The sequence below is a fragment of the Camelina sativa genome, chromosome 8 (assembly GCF_030686135.1).
Source record: "Camelina sativa cultivar CO46 ecotype springtype chromosome 8, ASM3068613v1".
Lineage (NCBI taxonomy): Eukaryota > Viridiplantae > Streptophyta > Magnoliopsida > Brassicales > Brassicaceae > Camelina > Camelina sativa.
Window position 1 is genome coordinate 24302592 of NC_141887.1, and position 24352 is coordinate 24326943.

General features: G+C 32.7%; 4 protein-coding genes across 8 annotated transcripts; 2 read left to right on the top strand and 2 right to left on the bottom strand.

Moving 5' to 3' along the window:
- Positions 1–3226: 3226 nt before the first annotated feature.
- On the top strand, positions 3227–7931 carry LOC104707819 (protein NETWORKED 1C). 2 transcript variants are annotated; one of them, XM_087461651.1, is made up of 4 exons: positions 3227–3579; positions 3804–3986; positions 4089–6607; positions 6704–7931. In XM_087461651.1, the coding sequence occupies exons 2-4, from the start codon at positions 3884–3886 to the stop codon at positions 7682–7684; spliced, it is 3603 nt and encodes a 1200-aa protein (XP_087317777.1). In that variant the 5' UTR covers positions 3227–3579; positions 3804–3883; the 3' UTR covers positions 7685–7931. The 2 variants fall into 2 exon arrangements, with proteins under 2 accessions (XP_087317777.1, XP_087317778.1); XM_087461652.1 differs by having other exon boundaries at positions 3252–3496.
- Positions 7853–14369, bottom strand: LOC104709793 (sulfate transporter 3.2-like). Of its 3 annotated transcripts, XM_087461653.1 has the most exons (12): positions 13911–14369; positions 13465–13672; positions 11379–11550; positions 10758–10823; positions 10545–10658; positions 10179–10295; positions 9960–10086; positions 9228–9514; positions 8919–9109; positions 8668–8753; positions 8190–8266; positions 7853–8093 (listed from the first exon to the last, which is right to left on the bottom strand). In XM_087461653.1, the coding sequence occupies exons 1-12, from the start codon at positions 14227–14229 to the stop codon at positions 7917–7919; spliced, it is 1941 nt and encodes a 646-aa protein (XP_087317779.1). In that variant the 5' UTR covers positions 14230–14369; the 3' UTR covers positions 7853–7916. The 3 variants fall into 3 exon arrangements, with proteins under 3 accessions (XP_087317779.1, XP_087317780.1, XP_087317781.1); XM_087461654.1 differs by lacking the exons at positions 11379–11550; positions 13911–14369 and having other exon boundaries at positions 10545–10663; positions 13465–13602; XM_087461655.1 differs by lacking the exons at positions 13465–13672; positions 13911–14369 and having other exon boundaries at positions 10545–10663; positions 11379–11433.
- Positions 14370–17352: 2983 nt separating this feature from the next.
- On the bottom strand, positions 17353–19485 carry LOC104707822 (protein LIFEGUARD 3). 2 transcript variants are annotated; one of them, XM_010424254.3, is made up of 4 exons: positions 18854–19485; positions 18635–18748; positions 18323–18480; positions 17353–17699 (listed from the first exon to the last, which is right to left on the bottom strand). In XM_010424254.3, exons 1-4 carry the CDS (start codon positions 19113–19115, stop codon positions 17493–17495), a joined length of 741 nt encoding a protein of 246 aa, XP_010422556.1. In that variant the 5' UTR covers positions 19116–19485; the 3' UTR covers positions 17353–17492. The 2 variants fall into 2 exon arrangements, with proteins under 2 accessions (XP_010422556.1, XP_087316554.1); XM_087460428.1 differs by having other exon boundaries at positions 18247–18480; positions 18854–19433.
- Positions 19486–20261: 776 nt separating this feature from the next.
- On the top strand, positions 20262–24352 carry LOC104707823 (ETO1-like protein 1). Its single transcript, XM_087461656.1, has 5 exons — positions 20262–21263; positions 21364–23094; positions 23176–23467; positions 23572–23881; positions 23968–24352. Exons 1-5 carry the CDS (start codon positions 21148–21150, stop codon positions 24186–24188), a joined length of 2670 nt encoding a protein of 889 aa, XP_087317782.1. The 5' UTR covers positions 20262–21147; the 3' UTR covers positions 24189–24352.

Consider the following 24352-nt stretch of genomic DNA (forward strand, 5'->3'; position numbering starts at 1 on the left):
AGCAGTTCAATGAAACGGATTAGTCTTTTCCTTACATAATTAACGTGATAACAATTATAATAACATGTTATATAGAATGATAACATGCTAACATATTATATATCTAAACTAGAATTGGACCGTGCTAGAGCACCGATTAACATTTCTTTATTTATTTTGTAATTTTTATTTAAAGTGTTATATATATGATTGTTTTATTTGTGTTTAAATTTTTTTTGCTTAAACACTATGTTATGAGATCATATGTTGAATATAACTTATGAAAATAACATCTATTTTGTAAGATCTATTCTAGTAGATCTACATTTTGACCCGCGGTACACTGCAGTTTAAGTTATTTGATAAAAATATTAATTTCTGTTTGTTAATTTTATTTAATTTGTTTAGTTTTTAAAATTATATATTGTATTTTGATTGTTAATTATATAATTTAACCACTATACCGCATATTAATTATTTTGTTACAATATTAATTAATCGATTTAATTAGATACGTCTATTAATAATATTTATATTGTTAACAAAATAATGAGATGATAGTTTATCCATGTAGCACCGAATTAATGACATTTTAAATTTCTATTAATATCTACTCAAACACGCCTAGCCATATAACTCGTCGTGTGATATTTTAATTCGTTGTACACCGCATAAAAAACTTCATAAAAATCTAAATATATTTTTAAAATTCAAAATATTTTAATAAAGTTTCTTTTTTTTAGAAATTGAACTACTTATAATATTTGAACTTCTTATAAAGTTTAAATATTATTAATATCTTAAAAATTTATAAAAATGAAATGTTTTAATAATTGAAATATTAATAATCTTTAAAGTTTTTAAAAAGTTCACAAAATAATGAGATGAAATTTTACCCTTATAGCACTGAATTAATGACATTTTAATTTTCTATTAATATCATCTCAAACATGTCCTGCCATATAACCCGTCATGTGATATTTTAATTCGTATATATTATTAAAATTTTAAAATGTTTGAATAAATTTTATTAGTTTAGAAATTGAAATACTTATAATATTTAAAATTTTTATAAAGTTTAAATATTATTCATATCTTAAACATTTTATAAAAAGATAAATGTTTTAATAATTGAAATATTAATAATCATTAAAAAATTTAAAAAGTTACACATTTGAATTTTTAAAGTTATTAAAAGTTGAAATTCTTTAAAATAAAAAATCACAATAAACTGCATAAATTTTTTAATTTTAGTGTCTGATAAATCAAGGTTTCTGTTTATTCGTATTCAGAATCATTTTGGTCTCTTTTTTATTAATATAACTTTGAATCTTTGTCTAGTTTTCTTAGGTGATGTAGGGCATTTTGTATATTTTTTTTATTCATCAGTTGAGCAATATACGTCTGTTTTAAAAAAATTTAATTACATCATATGCAGAAAAAATCATAAATTTTATTAACCAAATATATTAGATAAAAAATTAAAATAATTTAAATATCAAATAAAATAAATTCGAAAGAAGAATCACATATTTTTGTTTTAATTAGGTTGAGAGATTTCCTTATCTTTTAAATGTTACCTATAATTGATTTATATGTTACTATAATTAACTAAATATATATTATCCTTACTTACCAAAAATCAGACTAACCCGTATATTATGATACACCTATGTCACAAGTTTATAATCAAAAAATCATAAATATATCTATTATATAGTCTACAAAAAAATATCGTATACTTCCGTTTTATTATATATCTAAATAATATTGTATAAATATGGTAATTAATATATTCAATAAATGGATATTATTGATATTATCATGTAAGTATGTAACTTATACAATATATGCTAATATCTATCGTATCAAATCATGTATTATACGATTTGCATAAGCTAACCTACATATTAATATGTTTATCTACACTAATAATGATTACTGGTAACTCATATATTTATATATTTAGTTGGAATGATAATTTAGCTATCACTCCAAAGATATAACTTATATGTTAGCAATTTAAATAGATTGCTAAGTAAATTGGTACCCATAGAACTAAATCAACCCTAGAAGAATGTGACAATGGTTTTTGGCTTTTTGCCATCAACGATTCCCATTCCCCCATCTTAATCAATAAACCGCTTCACGAGATCATGACTTATTTGATGATGGTGAATTGGTGATGAATAGATAAGAAAAACATTTTAAAAAAAGAATAAAATGTGTATGAGGTGTAGTTGTCTTATATTCATGTATCAAATAGTACTTAGGAGTTAAAACATTTTACTCTTCGTTATATTCAATAAACAAGTTGAAATAATAGTATTGAAACAATGTATCATTGATTGTAATATATTTGCAAAAGATTAAACTTCAAATTAATTAAATTAATAGAGTTTGAATTACTAAAATTTGAACCAAGTATTATAGTTTTTAACATGGTGTGTTAAGAGTATAAAATGGAGTTTGAATACTAGTATCATGCGCTGTTTTAAAAATCCCCTCCTAGCACTGATTACGCTCCGCAAAATCGGTAAGCTCACCCTCTCCGCCTCGATTAATGACTAATCTTCGCCTAGCATCGATTATCTAATCATATCTATCTAATTTGATTATAATCCGTCTAATCTGACTATTTTCCGCTTAATTTTGTTTATAATGATTATTTTTAGAGCCAAATATAAACCAAATATGTACTTTATTGGTTATGTAGACATTTAAATTAAGATTTTATAATATTTTACAATAACTAATGTACAAATTTATAATGAAAATCATATTTTTTTTTTTAAATTGCGTTTTTATGTGTTTACCATAATTTTAAAGACAATACTATTATTTTATATTTTATTTGATATTTTTATTTTAACATAAACATAATTATATATATTATTATTATTATTAATTTAATAAAATAACCTTAAAACTAATCTTCGATTAATCCCCGTTTAATCTTCCATTTTCTCTTTAGGCGCTAGGTCCACCCCGACCGCCCGACTAGCACCTAGCGATTTTTAAAACAGGGGTATCATGTAAGATAAGTTTTCACCTTTTTCAAAAAAAAAAAAAAAGAATATAAGTTTTCATAAAACCTTGTATTTATGGCCTATCTTATTGCTGTCATTGATTGTAATAACACACTTTGCTTAATTTATGGCGTAATTTACATTAAATTTGTTTTTTTTTTATTTTCTGTGTACAAGTTTGTTAATTAGTACACTTTTTTTGTTTTAGGAAGTCAAATATCCCACCACAAGCAATCCCGAGAAAAACATTTTAGAAAGAAACTCGTTTTCAAGGGTAGTATCGTCATTTACTGGCTACAATCGCTCTTTTTCTTTCTCTCTTTCAGCCCCCACCACCACACCATAACCTAAGCAAAACTCTCTTCTTCACAACGTAAAAAGCAGAAACAGAGCTTCTTTTTTTCTACACACCAAGAGAGGGAGAGAGAGAGAGAGATCTAGAAGAAGATGATGGGATGAGATACGCGAGGAAGATGACTTTTAAGCGCGTAAGAAACTTCTAAGCGCTTGATTCTTCTAAGGATTCTTCAATTATCGACGTGCGATTCTTAATTTGTTTTTTTTGGGTGTGGTAAGAAGAACTCGACTTCGGTGTTCTCCGATTCGTTTGATAATTGTGGGATTTTGATTTTTTTTTAGCTCTCAGATCATAATTTTAGCTTATATTTATTATGCACTGTAATCAACACGTAATCTACAGTGTGATCCTCTGATTTTTTTTTTTTTTTTTTTTTTTTTTTTTTTTTTTTTTTTTATTCTGACTCGGATTTTGTTTTGTTTTCTGGGTTTTAATAGCTTGAGACAGAGACGACGCTTGGTGTAACAATCCTTTGTGTTCTGTTTTGTGTTTGCTGGAAGAAAATAAAATTAAAAAAATGGAGATTGCGGCAAAGAGTAATTCGAAACCTATGTATTCATGGTGGTGGGATAGTCACTATACCCCTAAGAATTCTAAATGGCTTCTGGAGAATCTTGCTGGTATGTTATCTTTGTTAATGTGATTTCTCTGCTTTAGATTCTCTTTTCTTTTGGTCTAATGACTATCTGTGAACTATTGTGTTGTTTCTTCTTTTTTGAAAGGTATGGATAACAATGTGAAACAAATGATCAAGGTTCTTGAAGAAGATGCAGATTCTTTTGCTAGACGAGCAGAGATGTATTACCGTAAACGTCCTGAGCTTATGAAATTGGTTGAAGAGTTCTACCGTGCATATCGTGCATTAGCTGAAAGGTATAATCATGCAACTGGGGTTATACACAAGGCTCATCAGACTATATCAGAAGCGTTCCCTAGCCAAGTTCCTTTGATATTTGGCGATGAGTCGTCACATGGTGGTGCTTTGACAAATGATGTTGATCCACAGACACCGGAGATGCTTCCTCCTTTCCGAGCTCGGGTTGGCCCGGATGGGTTGCTAAAAGATATAAAGAGGAATATAGATTTTAGTGAAGAAGCTCCGTTTGTGAGTAGTGGGAGAGCAAGAAAGGGACTGAATTTTAATAATCTCAAGGCTTCACAATCTGAACGAGCTAGCAAAGCTGATGCTGAACTTGTTGCTTTAAGAGACTCCCTTTCTAAAATGCAGGCGGAAAAAGAAGCTAGCTTAGCACTGTTTGAGAAGAATTTGGAGAGACTGTCCAATCTAGAATCTGAAGTATCTCGTGCACAAGAAGACTCAAGGGGACTTCGTGACACAGCCGCTAGTGCCGAAGCTGAGATCCAAACGCTCAGAGAAACTCTTTACAAACTGGAGTCTGAAAAGGAATCCAGCCTTCTTCGGTATGAAAAATGCCTGCAAAAGATCGCTGATTTGGAAGATGGACTCTCTGTAGCCCATAAGGAAGCTGGAGGAATGAATGAGCGAGCAAGCAAAGCTGAAGCTGAAATTCTCGCTTTGAAGCAAAGCCTTGCTAAAGCCGAAACTGAAAAGGAAGCTGCTCTTGTTCAATACAGGCAATGCTTGGATACGATATCTAACCTAGAAGAGAGACCGAGGAAGGCTGAGGAAGGTACAAGGATTATCAATGAGAGGGCTGAAAAGGCTGGGGTAGAAGTTGAAAACTTGAAGGAAACAATCTTGAATTTGATCAAGGACAAGGAAGCTTCTGAACTTCAGTTCCAACAGTGCCTGAATATAATTGCGGATCTAAAAGTCAAACTACACCATGCTCAAGAAGAAACACAAAGTCTTAGCCATGAAATAGAGGATGGAGTTGCTAAGCTAAAGTTTTCTGAGGAGAAATGTCTTGTGCTTGAGAGATCAAATCAGAATCTTCACTCTGAGCTGGATGGTCTCTTGGAGAAACTGGTGAATCAAAGTCTGAAGTTCACCGAGAAGCAAACAGAGCTGGTCAAACTGTGGAGTTGTGTACAAGAAGAGCATTTGCGTTTCCAAGAAGTTGAGACGGCGTTTCAAACCCTACAGCAGTTGCACTCTCAGTCTCAGGAGGAGCTAAATAATTTGGCTGTGGAACTTCAAACCAGTTCTCAGATCATGAAAGACATGGAGATCCGAAACAGTGAGTTGCATGAGGAAATTGAGCAAGCAAAGGTCGAGAACAAAGGTCTCAATGAGCTCAATCTCTCTTCGTTTGCATCAATTAAAAGCTTACAAGAGGATGTCTCAAGCCTAAAGGAAATAATACGCAAACTTGAAGCAGATGTTGAGCTAAGAGTTGACCAGAGAAATGCTTTACAGCAAGAAATCTATTATCTTAAAGAGGAATTAAGTCAGGTAGGGAAGAAAAACCAGTCCATGGTAGAACAGGTGGAGTTAGTTGGGTCATCAGTCAAAGAGTTGCAGGAGGAGACCTCAACCTTAAAAGAATGCAATGAGAGAGTGAAAAGCGAAAAGATGACTCTTTCAGAGAAATTGGCAAGTATGGATAAGCTTGTTCAGAAAAACCATATGCTAGAAAAATCTATATCAGATTTGAATTTTGAGTTGAAATCAATCAGAAGGAAGCTGAAGACGTTGGAGGAAGCTTGTCAGTCACTCTCAGAAGAGAAATCATGCCTTGTATCTGAGAACCAACAAACTGCCATTGAGAACATTATCCTTATTGAATGGCTTCAGCAGCTTAAGTTAGAAGCAGTTGGTATTGAAACAGAGAAGAAGAACCTTGAGGGTAAGGCAAACAAGATTGGTGATAAGTTAATAGATGCAGAAACTGAGAATATGCAGCTGAAGAGAAACCTGCTTTTTATCAGATCAGACAAAGATCACTTAGAAGATGAAATTGCTAATGTGAAGGATCAGTTACATGAGAAGGAGAAGGAACTTGAAGAAATCAAAGGGGAGAAAGAAAAGCTGAATCAAGAGGTTTTCAAAGAGAGGAGAAAGGCTGAATATTGGGAGTCTCAAGCTGCTACATTCTTTTGCGATAAGGAGATCGCAGCTGTACATGAAACATTGATCGAAGCGACGACACGTGAGCTAGCTGAAGCCTGCAAGAATCTTGAAAGCAAAAGCGCATCGAAAGATGCGGTTATTGAAATGCTTAAAAGAAGCCAAGCTATTGTCTTGTTGAATAAAAGCATTAAATCTTTGGAGGATTATGTTTTCGTGCGCCGTGAATCTGAGGATGAAATTTCAAAGGTAATTGATCTTAACCATTTATCTCCTCAATCTCGACTTATAAAGTTGATTATTTTTAGAACCATTTTTGAATTGATGTTCTCATGTTTTTACCAGGGTACTGATTCAGTGGATGAACTCCCCAAGCTGGAAGATATGTGTTTGAGAATCAAAGCAGTTGCAGAGGCAATAATGGAGAAGGAGAAGCTTCTGATTCTTGAGAACACGAATGCCTACTCTATGCTTGAGGCATCGTTGAAACAAATCAAAGAATTAAAAACAGGCGTCGCCGGGAGAAGCATGAGGAAGCAAGAAGGAGGAAATGGCAAAATGCGGAAGCAGAGTCACGAAATCGAGATGGAAATGAAAGATATTGTGCTTGATCAAACGTCTGATGGATCTTCGTACGAGATTGTTAGTAAGAAAGGCACTTTGGAATTAGATCATTACGGTTTTGTTGAGCTAAAGCCAGTGAAGACTCACAAGAACGAAACTGCGGCTAGAACTGCAAAAGGTAAATCCTTGTCTGAAGAGTCACTGGTTGTCGATAAAGTAGAGATTTTCGACGGGTTCATGGATCCGAACAGAGAAGTAAACAAGAGGAAAGTTGTAGAAAGACTTGATTCGGATTTACAGAACCTGGAGAATCTTCAAATCACTGTAGAAGTTTTGAAAAGCAAAGTCGATGCAGTGGAGAAGGAAAAGATGAAAGTTGGAGAAAACGAGTATGAAACGATCAAAGGACAGCTCGAAGAAGCAGACGAAGCAATAGAGAAGCTGTTTAACGTCAATCGAAAGCTGACCACAAAAGCCGAATCAGAGAAGGATATTGATAGAAGACAGAGAATATCCGAACAAGCAAGAAGAGGATCAGAGAAGATTGTGAGGTTACAGCAGGAGATACAGAGGATTCAGTTTATGTTGATGAAGCTTGAAGGCGAGAGAGAGCATCGAGCTAGGACGAAGGTTTCTGATACCAAATCCAAAGTTCTTCTTCGTGACTATATCTATGGTGGATCTAGAAGCGTAACCATGAAGAAAAGGACGAAGAAGCGGTCTGCGTTTTGTGGTTGTGTTCAGCAGCCACAGTCTCCTTGAAGTTATTGAAACTGTGTTGTTACTTCAGTCGCAAGTAGCAAATATATTAATGTCAATTGTTTAACTGCGTTTGCGATTATGTTTTTGAACGCAGACGCGCTAGGAGTAGGTGCGTTCAAATAACGGACTTATTTTTTTTAACTTTTTTTTTTGTTAAGAAAAGACTCCTTAATCTCTTGATGACAGTAAAAAGCTTTTAGCAATGTGAGATGATGAGATTCAATATAAAATCTTAAACGTTGTTAAATTCTGGTACGGGGGAGTCGCTTTTAGCGGTATGGAGCATGAAATTGCAAGCTGCAACAGCTTCTGCCACCGTGAGATAAATCCGTTCTTTACCAATGCTCTCTATGAAGTTGGACTTGCTTAGCTTCTTCATCACCTCTACTCCTGGGTTTGCTACCACTAGCTGAGAAAATTAGAAAACCAAATCGCAGAATGACTAAAAACTTTGGGGACTTGGCATGTCTTGGTAAAAAGAAAATAAAGGCTTTATTATATATACCTTGAGCTCTCTTCGTCCTAGGATTTTGTTGAGTTCCTCAAGCATGCTTATACCGCTCGTGTCTATGTTTCCCACAGCTACATGTTACCAAAATTAGATATTGTTTCATATTTTGGATCCAAACAAAAAAAAAACAGATTAACTGATTCAGAAAGGGTCTTTAACGTTTTTAATAATTTCAAAAATTATAAGAAATTACGGTCGGAGAAATATTACTACAACTAACGTTACCAAAATCATAGATAGCAAATTTTATATTGTGTGACCAGAATACTGTATGTTTCTATACATCTTTTTGCATTGTTGATACAGTAACGGATAGTTGTATAAATTTTTATGTGAACAAAGGATATAGCTAATTTTGTTCTCGAGCTAACAAGCTAGCACACGATAGCTTCGATAAGAAAAACATCATTTTAGAATTAAGATATTTCCCCAGAAAAAAAAAAAAGGAAAAAAAAAAAATGAAGTTTCTTACCACTCATATCAAGTACAATGTATTGTAGACTGGTTTCTCCACTCGTTCTCAATTTTTCTTCCTCGTCATCGATCCACCTTCCAATTCTACCAATATCAATACGTAAACAAGAATTTATAAGTCATGTATACATAAACTAAGATATCTATTTTTATATTTTTCTTGAAAAACGGTTATATAAATAAACTAAGATATATATATATATATATATATATATATATATATGTATATAAAAATCATAAATAAATAACCTGTCTCGCAAGTAGCTAGAGTTGGCGAAGTAGATAGGGCCATCGATGTGGAGAATGAGGAGACAAGAGAGAGTGGTGGCTTGAGGGTAATGTTCAATGTTCCTATATATTTCTGTGTTCTGAATGTTTCCCATGACATAGATCTTTGGTCTTCCCACGAACAACACTAACCTCATCACTGATATTCCCACCTGCACATATTAATTAATTAATAGATATTATTATTGCATGATTCTATCTTTTGAGTTTTGTTGGGAGTGCATGACAAAAGGGTAAAGATAAGAGAAGTAGGAAGAGATAAGTACGTACGGAGAGGATGAGACCAATCTCGATGGTACCGAAAACAACGCCAAAGTAAGCAGAGAGACAGACGAAGAAATCGAACTTGTCTAGTCTCCAAAGATGAATGGCTGCTTCGTAGTCTACGAGGCCTAGCATGGCGGTGATTATGATCGACGACAGGACCACTAGTGGCGTGTAGAAGAACAACGGCGTCAAGAACAGTAGCGTCACCGCCACTGCAACGGCCATCACCACGTTTGATAACGCCGTTTTGCAACCCGCGTTGTAGTTCACAGCCGAACGCGAAAACGGCCCTTCATATCATAATATTTTCCATTTATGTTTTCTTTTGGGGTTAAATCACAAAGTATTCTCATTTTGTTATAAGAAAATATAGTCATCATTAATTTTGTAATCCTTTTATACCAAAAAATGCACTCAAAACTTATAAATACATGTATACTACTAGATGTGTATTCACTAAATCAGTGTCGATATGTGAGAACTGAGAAGTTTTTGCATTTTGTCAATAACATGCAATTTGTGGACGTAAATTCGGATAACATCGATTATTTCACTACCATATGCTATATCATGAACAATATATCCCATATTCAACTATAAGATATTTTGTTTATATTGTATATTATAATGTTGTATTAACTTTGATTAATAATTAGTCGGAAAACATATGCAAATTAAATACTCTTTACGAAGATATTTTATAAGTAAAAAAAAATCATCAAAATGGTAGATTACCGGTAGTGAGATAGCAAGAGGAGAAGGAACCAAGAATGTTCATCACCCCAAAGGCTATCATCTCTTTGTTCCCATCTATGTTGTAATTCTTGTACATTGCAAAGCTTCTCCCCACTGCAATCCCTTCCTATTTAATTTTTTAAAAAATATATATATTTAAATTAAGGATGCAATTTGGTGTAAATTATTTTTTAAAATATGATATGAGTGAGTACGTACAGCGAGAGCTATGACTCCAGTGATAATGCCGATTTTGAGAGCCAACGTGACATAAGGTGACGTGAATACCAAATGTGTGATTGACGGTGGATTTATCCCTTTCTTTAATTCTCCAATCTATTCCCACAAGGCCACAACAATACATAAATTAATTAGTGCATTAGCAGTTTCAACAAAGAAAGCTTTTTTTTTTCGTTTGGCGTACGTTTAAGGTTATAATTAACAAAAACATTCAAAGTTGTGATTTATTTTTAAACATAGAAAGTGATATATTAACCGTTAGTTAGTGCAAAAGTAAAAATATACAAGTCTGATTGTGAGTATTTTAGCCATTAGACACAAAAGAAAAGGAGAGAAGAAACGTACATATGGAATGCCATGGAAATGGTCATGGAGGAAGTACATGAAAAGGCTTCCACAAATGACAGAAACAAGTGGAGACATTGCAGATATCCAGAATAGCTTTGGTCTCTTCTTGCTCTTCTCTTACATTAATTACTTTTGTTAGAATTTGAATCTAAAACCGTATTAACCAGTACGTAATACATATATAGATTAAATTAAGCATGTTAAACTTACAATGTGTTTGGTTGTAAGGAGGAAGATGAGGAAGCAACACCCTAGCAATCCACTCTCCCATTTCCACTGCATATTTTAAAGAAATTATATATATACGTTACATACCAAACACTTTTTGCTGCTTAATGAAAGTATAAACTTATTATTTATGTGTCTTTTATATATTTGTCTACACTGATAGACTTAAGCAAAACAAAATGGTCTGAATCGGTCGGGTACAATATTGGCAAGAAACCCCGTGAATAATAACAACAAGTGCTGTGCCTACTGCCCACTTGCAAACCCATTGATTTAGAGAAACAATTGAGAATATTACAGATCTTAAACATTAACCAAAAATGGTCAGCTGTAGATCAGGATTATATAACTCTGTCTATACATCAAAAGATTCAAAACAACTAATATAGCTTCTCAGTTAAACTTTTATTTTTATTTTAAATTCGTAACAATTACGTAGCCATATTTTATTTTAAAGTGTTATTTCTCAGCCAAAATATAATATTAAAATAGGGAAATCATACTATGATTTTAACATTGAAAATGTAGATTTCGATATATGTAGAGAGATCTAAATGGGCTATATATATATTGTGTGTGGTACACTATAAGTAGTAAACGAACCATATGAGATTGAGAGAAAATGGAGCAGAGAACAGAGACTATATCAGTGGAATGAGTGAAGTGAATGAGGCCAAGTAAGCCTTTCAGTTGCTGCAGACACACCACCGTCGCGGCACCACCCATGAACCCTACAATCGCCGCATGCGACAATATCTCCACCACGAACCCTAACCTGATATTTTACATTCACTAAACCCCATCAATTTTAGTCATAATTACTACTAGGTCATAACTAATGAATAACTATGTGTTTGTATGTATTTTTGATCTATTTAATGCTCTTTATTAGTTTTCTAGTTTTGTTCACGTGAAATTTGTTTGTAAATGTTAGACTAAAATTTTATAATATTTATTTTTATCATCCTCTGACATATTTTGTCTCAGAATCGAACATGGATCATATTTCAACTCTATGTTTTTGTTTTCTTCTTATTTCTTATTTTATATAGAGTATCACAGTTTTTACTATTGCTAAGGAAAACAAAGCAGCATGCACGAGGCAAAGACCTTCAGCCGAACAAAAATGTCCCCTTCTCACTTTTTTTTTATAATTATAATAGACCACTAGAAAACAACTTTTACACCAAGAATTCTACCAAAATATAAAACTACTAGATTAAGACCCGTGCTCTGAAATTCATTTTATTTATATTATAATTTTTTTATAAAATATAATTTATGTGATTATTTTCAAAAGTTTTTTCTGATAAAATATTATATAATAAAATCATATGCTAAATATGATGACTTGAAAAAGACACTTATTTTGTAAGTTTTATATTGTTAATGATTTTAGATAAGTATCCGTGCTATAACACTGGTTAAATTTTATTTTATACAAAATTTTATATATTTTCTATTTTAAAATAAAATTTTAATATGTTATATTAGTTTATGTACGTGAAGTTATTTCAACAATGTATATTCTACCTCATGACTTAAATGTCATTATAAGACATAATTTTGTGAATTTGGTTTTTAAAAAGCGAGTTCTTATATTATGAGTAATTTAATATATTGATATATCTTTTGTTTTAATATACTTGGTTTTTTTAAATTCTTTCATATTATAGTGACATATTATTAACATTGCTATAACAAACCAGTTTAGAGTGTTAATAGTTTCTAACTTTAATATCAAGTTTCAATTTTTTTAAAAATATTTCAAAATAAATTATTTAAAGTTTATTATATTATATAAAATTATAAAATTGAACAAAAAAGTATGGAATTGAATTTAAATATTCAAATTTTGACCCGTTACTTAGTAAAAATTTTGATTCAATATATATTATTTTTAAAGAATAATAGTAATAAAAATTTAATATTTTATAGATTGAATCATTTATATTTGTTTTTTTAAAATTCAACTTATGGTATATCCGGAAATAAAACTATTTTTTAATTATAATAAATAATATGAGAATTTATTTGTTTCACAAAATAGACTCATATATAAAAATGAGAGAGGTGAAGTATAATAATAATTAACAAATTAATATGTTAAGTAGATATCAAAAGATTTTATTTGATAAATAATTTAATAAAGAAAATTAATATGGTAAGTTAGATGATATCAAATGATTATTTAGAATATTATCTTTAAGATTTTTGGAAACAATAAATCCAGATTATACAAATAATATAAAACTTAATCTATAACCTATTTGTAACTAACTTATTAAAATTATATAGTCTACAAAACAATGTTGTATACTTCCATTTTATTATATAGGAGATTGTTATCTAGGCCCGGCTCATACCTACGACGAGAGGGGCGGTGGCCATGGGACAAATTTTTTTTTTCAAAAACCTTAAGCAAATGGGGTCCAAGAAAATGGAAAAAAAAAAATTTATGTTGAAAAGGGTCTAAAAAATTTATATGCCAAGGGACCAAAAAATTGTTCAAACGGGGCTGTCACATGCACATTCGAGAATTCTACCATGACTGTTTCAAAATTTAAGTAATGATAATTCCATCGTATATAAAACAAGTAAACATTAATAAAACTATTTATTTTACAAAAAAATAATAAAACTATTTAAATAAATAAATGAAGTAATGTGATTTTGGAGTGTTACGTACCGTAAGAGGCCAAGGCACGTTTGCATGAGTCCGGCGAAAAAAGTGGCAGTGAAAGCTAAGTGAAGGTAAAGCTTTGGATTCTGCACCGCGTTTACCTCTTTCCCTAACATCGCTCCCGTCAACAGCGAGGCCACCGCCACTGTTCCCACCGCTAAATCTCTTGAACTTCCCATTATCGCGTATACCAACGGCGGCACCAAGCTTGAGTCTACATTTTTTTCCCCAAATACACATAATTATTATGTTACTATATATAGTATACATATTTATATGAAAAGACATATAGTATTAGAATTTATTGGTAAACCTAGTTAACATTTTTTGGAGTTTTAGAATAAATAAGTGATGTAAACTACTTTTTTTTTTTGGTTAAAGGTTAAATTTAATGTAAACTACTTCTTCATGTAATAGAGACTAATATATAGAGGAGGGGGAGGAGAGCTTACAAAGACCAAGAATAGGAGGGAGATTAGCTAGCTGAGCATAGCTAATCCCTTGAGGAATAGCAAGACTAGCAATTGTGATCCCTGAGATAACGTCTGATTTCAAATACCCCAAACTGTAACCACGAGCCCATTCCAAGATTGGGAACACGTGTCTCAACCCTAACTCGATCTTTTTTGACGTTTTCGATTCGTTTCTGATTTTGCGAAACGGATCGTCGGCGAAAAGGATCTCATTGAGAGTGTTCTTTAGTGATTTCAAGAAAGGTTGTGGTGGAGGTATTTCTACTTTGTGATATTGTGATGCCCTTTTGCTGCACATCTTCTAGTTTAACTATTTAATTTAGAGAATGCAAATTAGAAATAATTTTTGTAATTTGCTTTTGCTTTAAAGAATGAGAGTGATCAAAAAAGCTAAGTCTCATTAGGATTTGGAAGTGATGAGGAAGGGAGAAGAAAGATGAGGTTTTTTTATAGGATAGAAATATAGTTTATACACAGATGATTCATGATTGCATTTTTCATTGGGACCCACAAAAATTATTGGTTTTCATTTTGTTAATATCTAGAGAACAAAACCATATGGTAACTTTATTTTGAAATTGGTCAATAATTAATTAAGAAACTATTGCATGTATGAAAAACAAAATGCTTGTAATTTCATTGGTTTTGTTATAATTTTGATCGAGCAACTTTGGACCATTGTTATGTATTGGTGGCTCATACATTTCGCCGTAATATATCATCATATTTGCATTCTGTGTGGCAACAAATTCCACAAATATTTCACCGTCATGTATCATCATCATATATGCATTGCGCGGCAAGGGACTTTTTGGAGTTTTTATTGTTGTTGTTGTTCACACAATTATGTATTGGTTATATACATACGTTTCATCGTAATGTACCATCATATTTACATTGTGGCCACAAACTCAACAAATCCAACTAACATTTTAATTCATTAGTTTTGTTATCTTGATCGTAAAAATATGGACCATTATCTGTATGTTCTTTTTCCTTTTAGTTTTGGCCTATAAGCCCTTTTTCATTTTAGACTTCATCATAGTAAATAATATGGGTCGAACCCACGCTAGAGATCACTTTGCCCATCATGCTCTCGGCTTATTGGTTACACAAACATTTGACCGTAAATGTATCATGGTTACTTTTGCTTGCGACCACAAATTCTACGAAATCCACTAAAATTTCAACAAAGGAAGCATCTAAAGAGACACTTATGCGAAAACTAAACAATCAAGAGGCATGAATTATTACAATGAAACAGCAATGTGAGCTGTTACAACTTATTACAAGACTTCCCAATTTGGATCGATCACTCTCGTTACCATTATTGTTTTGTCGATTTGCATTTGGAGCATTTCACAATTATACACATTCGATTTCTTCAACACACACCTCGAGGCTTCCCATGTTTTGCCTTCTTTTTTTTTTTAATCAAAAATACTTTTAGTTATCAAAATTAACAAAGTAGTCTAAATCTAAACCTCAAGTTTTAACCTAAATCCTAACTTAACTCTAAAAATTAAATCATAAATTCTAAACCTCAACCATCTAACTGACTTAATTCTTACTTATTTTATAACCCTAAATAATCTAAACATAATAGTCCATTATTCCCTTATCCCCTATATAATAAAACGGAAGTACACGACATTTTTTTTGTAGACTATATAATAGATATATTTATGATGTTTTGGTTATAAATTTGTGACATAGGTGTATCATAATATACGGGTTTGTCTGATTTTTGGTAAGTAAGGATAGTATGAATTTAGTTAATTATAGTAACATATAAATCAATTATAGGTAACATTTAAAAAATAAGAAAATCTCTCAACCTAATTAAAACAAAAATATGTAATTCTTCTTTCACATTTATTTTATTTTATATTTAAATAATTTTATTTTTTATCTAATATATTTAGTTAATAAAATTTATGATTTTTTCTGCATATGATGTAATTAAATTTTTTTAAAACAGACATATATTGCTCAACTGATGAATAAAAAAAAATACAAAATGCTCTACATCACCTAAGAAAACTAGGCAAAGATTCAAAGTCATATTAATAAAAAAGATCTCAAAATGATTCTGAATACGAATGAGCAGAAACTTTGATTTATCAGCCATTGAAATTAAAAATTTATACATTTTATTATGATTCTTTATTTTAAAGAATTTCAACTTTTAATAACTTTAAAAATTCAAATGCATAACTTTTTAAAAATTTTAAAGATTATTAATATTTCAACTATTAAAACATTTATCTTTTGATAAAATGTTTAAGATATGAATAATATTTAAATTTTATAAGAAGTTCAAATATTATAAGTATTTCAATTTCTAAAATAATAAAATTTATTCAAACATTTTAAATTTTAATAATATATACGAATTAAAATATCACATAACGAGTTATATGGCAGGACATGTTTGAGTTGATATTAATAGAAAATTAAAATATCATTAATTCGGTGCTACACAAGTAAAATATCATCTCATTATTTTGTGAACTTTTCAAAAACTTTAAAGATTATTAATATTTCAATTATTAAAACATGTCCTTTTTATAACTGTTTAAGATATTAATAATATTTAAACTTTATAAGAAGTTCAAATATTATAAGAAGTTCAATTTTTATAAAAAAAGAAACTTTATTAAAACATTTTAAATTTTAAAAATATATTTAGATTTTTATGAAGTTTTTTCTGCGGTGTACAATGGATTAAAATATCACACGACATATTATATGAGTAGACATCTTTGAGTAGATATTAACAAAAACTTAAAATGTCATTAATTCTGTGCTACATGGATAAAATATCATCTCATTATTTTGTTAACAATATGAATATTAGATTAATAGACCTATCTAATTAAATCGATTAATTAATATTGTAACAAAATAATTAATATGCGGTATAGTGTAGGTTAAGTCATATAATTAACAATCAAAATACAATATATAATTTAAAAAACTAAACAAATCAAATAAAATTAACAAACAAAAATTAATATTTTTATCAAATAACTTAAACTGCAGTATACCGCGGGTCAAAATCTAGATTTACTAGAATAGATCTTACAAAATAGATGTTATTTTCATAAGTTATATTTAACATATGATTTCATAGCATAGTGTTTGAGCAAAAAAAAATTAAAACAAATTAAACAATCATATATATAACACTTTAAATAAAAATTACAAAATAAATAAAATAAATGTTAACCCATGGTCTAGTACGGATTCAATTCTAGTATATTTTAAAAAGTCAGCCTATCTCTAATTTAAAGATATTTTCAAATAAAAAGTTCAATTATCCCATTTTTTTTCTTATGAGAAAAACCAAGGTTTACACTTCTTCTTGCCTCGTGACTAAACATACTTTGGCACTTTCGCTATAATCATGTATCCACAGTTTTTGTGTTCCCTCTATAATCAATTAAATCACATGAACATGTGAACTGTAACAACGAATTTATACAAATTTATTATCTTATTATAAACATTTTTTAGAGACAAAGAAGCTAATTAACACATCCTCATAAGTCATAATCATCATCTCTGTAAGACTCTAAATACAGTAAGAAGAGACAAGAAGAGGTTGATGATGTCTAGGTAGAGTGAAACCGCTGCCCAAATGTACTCATCATATGTGTATCGTTTGATCAGATTGTCAGTATCATAGACTATGTATCCGCAGAATATTATCGATGCCAAACAACCGTAGATCATCACCGAAATCCGCCCTAATGGGAACAAGACCTGCACAACATCACAGATCAAAATATGAAACCTGGTTATGCAATCTATACTCTCATCTATTGATCTGTAATGTCTATAGTGAAATCAAGTTTCTAGCTTCCAAATCTAAAAAGAATGCTACCAAAAACTACCATATCCAATAGGCTAATTATATTTCTCATTTCATTAGGCAAACCTAGAATCACAAATCATAGATAAAATCACTCATTCTACGGAATGCTTATAGAATATAGTGATATATCAAGTTTCTAACTTCTAGCCAAAAGAATGATACCAAAAGTACCACATTTCAATATGTTTAAAGCTCTCATTCTCTGTAATTAATGCCTAGAGTGAGAATCAAGTTTCTAACTTCTTAGTGTAAAAAATGCTACGAAGACTACCACATAGCACAAGTTAAAAGTAAAGCTCTCATACTCTGCAATGCCTATAGTGAAATCAAGTATCTAACTTCCATTAAATGGGCTTAAAAATTAGAACTCTAATCCTCTGATAATGTCTAATGTGAAATCAAGTTTCTAATTTCATAGCCTAAAAACAATCCTACCAAATTCAATAGGAGAAGCCTAAAACTCTTGCTCTCTCTATCGCATGTTGTGAATTTGGAATAAACGGTGTGTTACTTGTATAATGGCGAAGACAATAAGCACGATGAGAGCGCCGAACAAGAATGGTCCGAGGAAATTAAAGTCATATCCTTTCCTAGCTGCCCAAAAGGTGTATAATGTGAGAGAAAGTACCACAACCGTTGTCAATATCGCTGACTCAAGAATCACTTTCCCTGTTCCAACACAGAGTTAAGTCATAAGCATACACACACACACAATGGAAACCACAAAAGCATCAAGAGATGTCAAAACCAGAATCAAATCAAGAATCAAAATCCCAATCCCTAGCTCAAAATATACTACCAAAGTGGTTTGATGGAGTCTTACCATTGGTGAAAGCACATGACAATCCAACTACAAAAGCCAGAGCCAAAGTGAAAACCCCCAAGAGCAAGTAATTCACCGGATGCTTCTGGTGGTAATAGTACAACGGACACAACACTGTAAAACCAGAGAGAGAAACACAAATTAGATAACAATCAAAATTAGACAAAAAAAATTGAAACTTTGATTCCTAAAATTAGCTTTGTGATGAAGTTTTTGTACCTATGAAGGGAGTGATGATGAGGACTATGTAGAGAGCTAATCCAAGGCCAGTGGTTGCGAAGAACAGAGCAATTGGACGGACGGTGACAACAGTAGCTGCGACGGCGACGGTGGCGAGAAGCTGAAAGGCGATGATAGAGTAAACCTTGCGTATAAAACCCCACCGGAGATCAGGGTTCTCAAGCATCGTTGGGTATAAAGCCCTTGAGCTGCCGCCTGCTTCCACGTCATCTTTCCGGTACGGTAAGTTCCACTGATACATCACGATTCCGAGTCAATTAGGTAAGTTTGAACCCTTTTGATAACTGTATCACGATCAAGAGATACGGAAGTTGAATCGGTGCACTTTGTTTGCGAGTCTCTGTTGTGTTATATTATGAGCAAAACGAGAAAGTTTGGATTTTTTTTTTCCTGAGAAAAAGCGGTTGTGTGGGCAGGAGAGGAAGAAGAAGAAAGTTCATGAAGGCTCTTGGGGCTAAGGTGGAGATGACACGTGACCACCGGAGAGATTACGCATTTACCATGATGACAAGGAAAGGATGGTTCTGTTTTTCTTCTTTTTGATGTCCAATGCGAAAGTGTTTATTAGTGTTCTTGTCAAACTTTTGAGTGTGTCAATTTTCACATTTCTCAATTTTCACAAGAGTTTTTGTATGTTATATACATACTCTCTGTTTCAATTTATCTGAAGTTTAAAGTTTTGGCACATAGATTAATAATTCATTATTTTGTATTTTTACTAATTTAAAACATTATGTTTTTATATAACTAAAAATTATTCCACCAATATGAAAATAAAAACTAGCATTTATAAATAAATAAATAAAATTAATTTTGCATTAAAAGTTGAAAACATCAAATAAAATGAAACAAAACTTTTTTTTTAAAACATCCAAAAGAAGTTTTTAAGTTGAAATACAGGAAATAAATTATTATTTTTTCTCTTTTTTGTTATACTAGTTGATAACTCATTTAATAAAAAATAACTTACGTTGTTTTTTAAAAGATTTTCAAATTAGATAAACTAATCATAGGATTAGACTTTTTATTAAATGTAGTTAAGACATAAAAAAAAAGGCTGTCCAAACTCCAAACATATGCTCGATTATTATACATTAGCTTGGATATGGTGAAAATGGTGTTTTCCTCTCATGACTGACCAATTTTTACAATTTATTTGGATGGAATCAAGACGGATCGAGAGAAGTTTTCTTCTTTCTCTTTATTTCATATTTCTCATAATGCAAATATTAAAGTGGATTCTTTGACACGCTAAACTCGCTTATCTTATTTTGTTTATAAACAATTTTTTTTCAAATTGGTTCATTTGAGCTGATTTTTTGTTGATAAAAAAACATTATAAATTAGCTTAAAAATGTATAAATAATAATTAATTATACAATTCACCATCTCTTAAGAGTGGCCGAAGAAATCGATAGTGGTGGTTACTGTTTGCGTGGAGATCTTAAAAAAAAAGAGAGAGAGGATGAGAAAAAAACAATTGAAAAGAAGAGAAAACTTTCCCTTTTACCAATGAAACATAAAAGTAGAGCTCAGAGAATTACATACAAAAGTGTCAATTTGGAAAACATTTCCCACTCTCTCCATCTCTCTCTCTCTCTCTCTCTCACTTCGATTCACTTTTGTTCAAACTTGAACTTGTCCCCAATTATCTCTCTGTCTAGGGTTCTTCTCTTCAAATTGCAGAGAAGCTCTCGCAATAACACTGGTGGTGTTTAAGGCATCCTCTAGATTTGTACTCTTATCTTACTATTTTCTCATCTCGTTTGTTAAAAAGATTCGTACTTTTTTGATGTCTATGGCATCCTAGATTTGTTAGATTCTCTTTGGTTTTTTTTTCTGGGTTTAGCTTGATTTTCATTGAGCCACTAGATTATGCTGCCACTGCTAGGTTTTCTCGGGAAAGCTCTGATTTTGGTGATTTATTAGTCTCTTGATTGATTACTTTAATGGGTATGAGTTCTATGGCGATTTCGAGTGAGCTTTATGGTTCTCATTCATGTATTTAGGTTTTGTTCTTCTATCTGACTGCACATAAGTAAGTGGTTTCATATAGAAATGCTTTAGCTTTAGGTGTTTGGAAGATCTCATAAATACAAAAAGTTTAGATTTTTATTGTTGTTGTATAGGATTCCCATTAAGTAACCCATCTTTACTTAGGTTTCTGGGCTGGGTAGTGCAGTGTGAAATTGACAAGAAAAAAAAAAATAGCGTGTTGACTACCCTCTCTGGCTATCCTGGAGATCTGGGATTTGTTTCATCTGTTATGTCAGATGAGGACTTTTTACCCATCTGATTCTTGTAAAGAATCACAGCTCGATTCCTTGAATCCACAGTCATGGCTTCAAGTTGAGAGAGGGAAACTATCTTCCTCTGCTTCTTCATCTGCGTAAGTTTTTTTTTTCCTTTTCTCTTTTCTGCTTGTTCTAATTTGTTATATTGAGCTTGAGACGCTTTGGATATAGAGTAAATCTTTGTTCTTTTTGTAGTCCACTGTGCAGAGAATCATTTATCAAAGTTCCTGAGCCGCAGATACTGCCGCATTATAAGCCTCTCAACTACGTAGAAGTTCTAGCTCAGATTCACGAAGAGCTCGAGACTTGCCCTTTGCAGGAGAGATCGATTCTGTATTTATTGCAGTATAATGTGTTTAGAGGTCTTGGAGAGACCAAACTTAGACGGAGAAGCCTTCAATCAGCTTGGCAAGAAGCTACAACTGTCCATGAGAAAGTTGTGTTTGGGTCTTGGTTGAGGTATGAGAAACAAGGAGAAGAGGTTATCACTGATTTGCTTTCCTCTTGTGGTAAATATTCTGAAGAGTTTCTGCCGCTAGATATTGCATCCTATTTCCCAGCTATCACTGCTTCTTCTTCCCCTGAGACAGCATCTGTGAAGACTAACCGCAGTGTATCTAAAAATGTTGTGTTTAAGATTGGAGAAGAGAAGATAGCTTGCCAAAGGCGAAAAATTGCGAGTCTTTCGGCTCCATTTAACGCAATGCTTTATGGTAGTTTCACGGAATCACTTCTTGATGAGATAGATATGTCAGAAAATCATGTATCCTCATCAGCTATGCGGGTTGTTAGAGATTTCAGCGTTGTTGGTGTATTACTCGGAGTTTCCAAGAACCTTCTTTTGGAAGTCTTAGTATTCGCAAACAAGTTTTGCTGCGAGCAACTCAGAGATGCATGCGATAGAGAATTGGCATCTCTGATTTCTTCTATTGAATGTGCCATTGAGCTTATGGACTTTGCACTTGAAGAGAACTCCCCAATCCTTGCTGCATCGTGTCTGCAAGTTTTTCTTTATGAGATGCCAAATAGTTTGACCGATGAGCGTGTTGTCGAGGTTTTGACTCGGGTTAATAGATCTCAAGTCTCAACCATGGCAGGAAAAGCTTCATTCTCCTTGTATTCTTTTTTAAGTGAAGTCTCGATGTGTATAGATCCTCGGTCTGACAGAACATTGGGTTTCTTGGAGAAATTAGTTGACTTTGCAGAAAATGACCGGCAGCAAGTATTGGGGTTTCATCGGTTAGGGTGCATGAGGTTGTTGAGGAAAGAATACCGTGAGGCTGAAGAAGCTTTTGAAACAGCTTTTAATTTAGGTCATGTGTATTCAGCTACTGGTTTAGCAAGACTAGGATCCATCCAAGGGCATCGGCTTTGGGCTTACGAGAAGCTAAGCTCTGTTATCTCCTCTGTTTCACCACCTCTTGGGTGGATGTATCAAGAAAGGTCTTTCTACTGTGAGGGTGATAAGAAATTGAAAGATCTTGACAAGGCAACCGAATTAGACCCGACTTTGACATATCCTTACATGTATAGAGCTGTGGCTCTAATGTCGAAACAAAATGCTAAGGCTGCACTTGAAGAAATCAATCGGATCTTGGGATTTAAACTTGCATTAGAATGTTTGGAAATCCGGTTTTGTCTTTATCTTGGTATGGATGACTATGAAGCAGCTCTTCGAGATATTCAGGCTGCTCTTACCCTGTGTCCGGATTATCGAATGTTCGATGGGAAAGTAGCTGGGAGGCAGCTCAGGACGCTTGTGTATGAGCATGTCGAGAATTGGACAACAGCGGACTGTTGGATGCAGCTATATGAGAAATGGTCTAATGTTGATGATATAGGTTCTCTTTCCGTGATCTATCAAATGCTCGAATCCGATGCTTGCAAAGGTGTTCTTTACTTCAGACAATCTTTGCTTCTCCTGAGGTAAATTGTTTTGAATTCTCTGTTTTGTCCTAATAATATCGTTAATCAAGCATCTCATTGTTATACCTTTGATTTTAACAGGTTGAATTGTCCGGAAGCAGCGATGCGTAGTTTACAGTTAGCCCGCGAGCATGCCTCGAGTGATCACGAGCGTTTGGTTTACGAAGGATGGATCTTGTATGATACAGGTCACTGCGAAGAAGGGCTTCAAAAGGCTAAGGAATCCATTAGAATAAAGAGATCATTCGAAGCTTATTTCCTCCAAGCTTATGCCTTAGCGGAATCTAGCCTCGATCTATCAAGTTCTTCGACTGTTGTTTCACTCCTTGAAGATGCTCTTAAATGCCCCTCTGATAGGTTGCGCAAAGGTCAGGTACGGTCGTTCTCCATCACTACATCTGATAGGTTGCGAAAAGGTCAGGCGATTAGATGCAGCTGATTAAGTCTATGGCAATGCCATTTGTTGTTTTGTTTTAGGCTCTAAACAATCTCGGGAGCGTCTACGTCGATTGTGAGAAGCTAGACTTAGCTGCGGATTGCTATATAAATGCTCTCAAGGTGAGACACACGCGTGCACACCAAGGCCTAGCTCGTGTCCATTTCCTTCGAAACGACAAAGCTGCAGCTTACGAAGAAATGACTAGACTAATCGAAAAGGCTCAAAACAATGCATCTGCCTACGAGAAAAGATCCGAGTATTGTGATCGTGAACTTGCCAAATCTGATCTTGAAATGGTCACCCGGTTAGACCCTCTCCGGGTTTATCCTTATCGATATCGTGCAGCAGGTTTGTTCTTTTCTTATATAACTCTTTTGCTCTTCTTCTTTTTGTCCATCATCTCATGAAAATATACTTTTTGCGGGTTCTTATAGTGTTGATGGATAGTCGGAAGGAGAGAGAGGCAATAGCGGAGTTATCACGAGCTATCGCCTTTAAAGCGGATCTTCATCTTCTGCACCTACGAGCGGCTTTCCACGAGCACATTGGGGAAGTTGGAAATGCTTTGCGGGACTGTCGTGCAGCGCTCTCGGTCGACCCTAACCATCAGGAGATGCTGGAACTCCATAGCCGTGTTAATAGCCATGAACCTTGAAACGCAACCATACACAACAGAGCTTCGAGATGAGAAGTAAAGTGTGAAAATTTGTAAAACTAAAAAGAATCATAATTGGAAAATCTTGTAATCTCTTGTCACTCTTTTATTCTTTTGTTGTTGTTTTCCTAAGATCGATTTTATATTCAACGTAAACTTCAAAA

Coding starts and splice junctions, on each gene's coding strand:
- LOC104707819 (XM_087461651.1), top strand. CDS start 3,884: ATGGAGATTGCGGCAAAGAGTAATTCGAAACCTATGTATTCATGGTGG. Junction 3,987..4,088: donor GCTTCTGGAGAATCTTGCTG/GTATGTTATCTT, acceptor CTTTTTTGAAAG/GTATGGATAACAATGTGAAA. Junction 6,608..6,703: donor CTGAGGATGAAATTTCAAAG/GTAATTGATCTT, acceptor TGTTTTTACCAG/GGTACTGATTCAGTGGATGA.
- LOC104709793 (XM_087461653.1), bottom strand. CDS start 14,229: ATGTGCAGCAAAAGGGCATCACAATATCACAAAGTAGAAATACCTCCA. Junction 10,659..10,757: donor TCCTTACAACCAAACACATT/GTAAGTTTAACA, acceptor ATGTAAGAGAAG/AGCAAGAAGAGACCAAAGCT. Junction 8,754..8,918: donor TCTAGCTACTTGCGAGACAG/GTTATTTATTTA, acceptor TGATATTGGTAG/AATTGGAAGGTGGATCGATG.
- LOC104707822 (XM_010424254.3), bottom strand. CDS start 19,115: ATGTATCAGTGGAACTTACCGTACCGGAAAGATGACGTGGAAGCAGGC. Junction 18,481..18,634: donor GTCATGTGCTTTCACCAATG/GTAAGACTCCAT, acceptor GTGTTGGAACAG/GGAAAGTGATTCTTGAGTCA. Junction 17,700..18,322: donor TTGTCTTCGCCATTATACAA/GTAACACACCGT, acceptor GATGTTGTGCAG/GTCTTGTTCCCATTAGGGCG.
- LOC104707823 (XM_087461656.1), top strand. CDS start 21,148: ATGAGGACTTTTTACCCATCTGATTCTTGTAAAGAATCACAGCTCGAT. Junction 21,264..21,363: donor TCCTCTGCTTCTTCATCTGC/GTAAGTTTTTTT, acceptor TTCTTTTTGTAG/TCCACTGTGCAGAGAATCAT. Junction 23,882..23,967: donor TTATCGATATCGTGCAGCAG/GTTTGTTCTTTT, acceptor GGGTTCTTATAG/TGTTGATGGATAGTCGGAAG.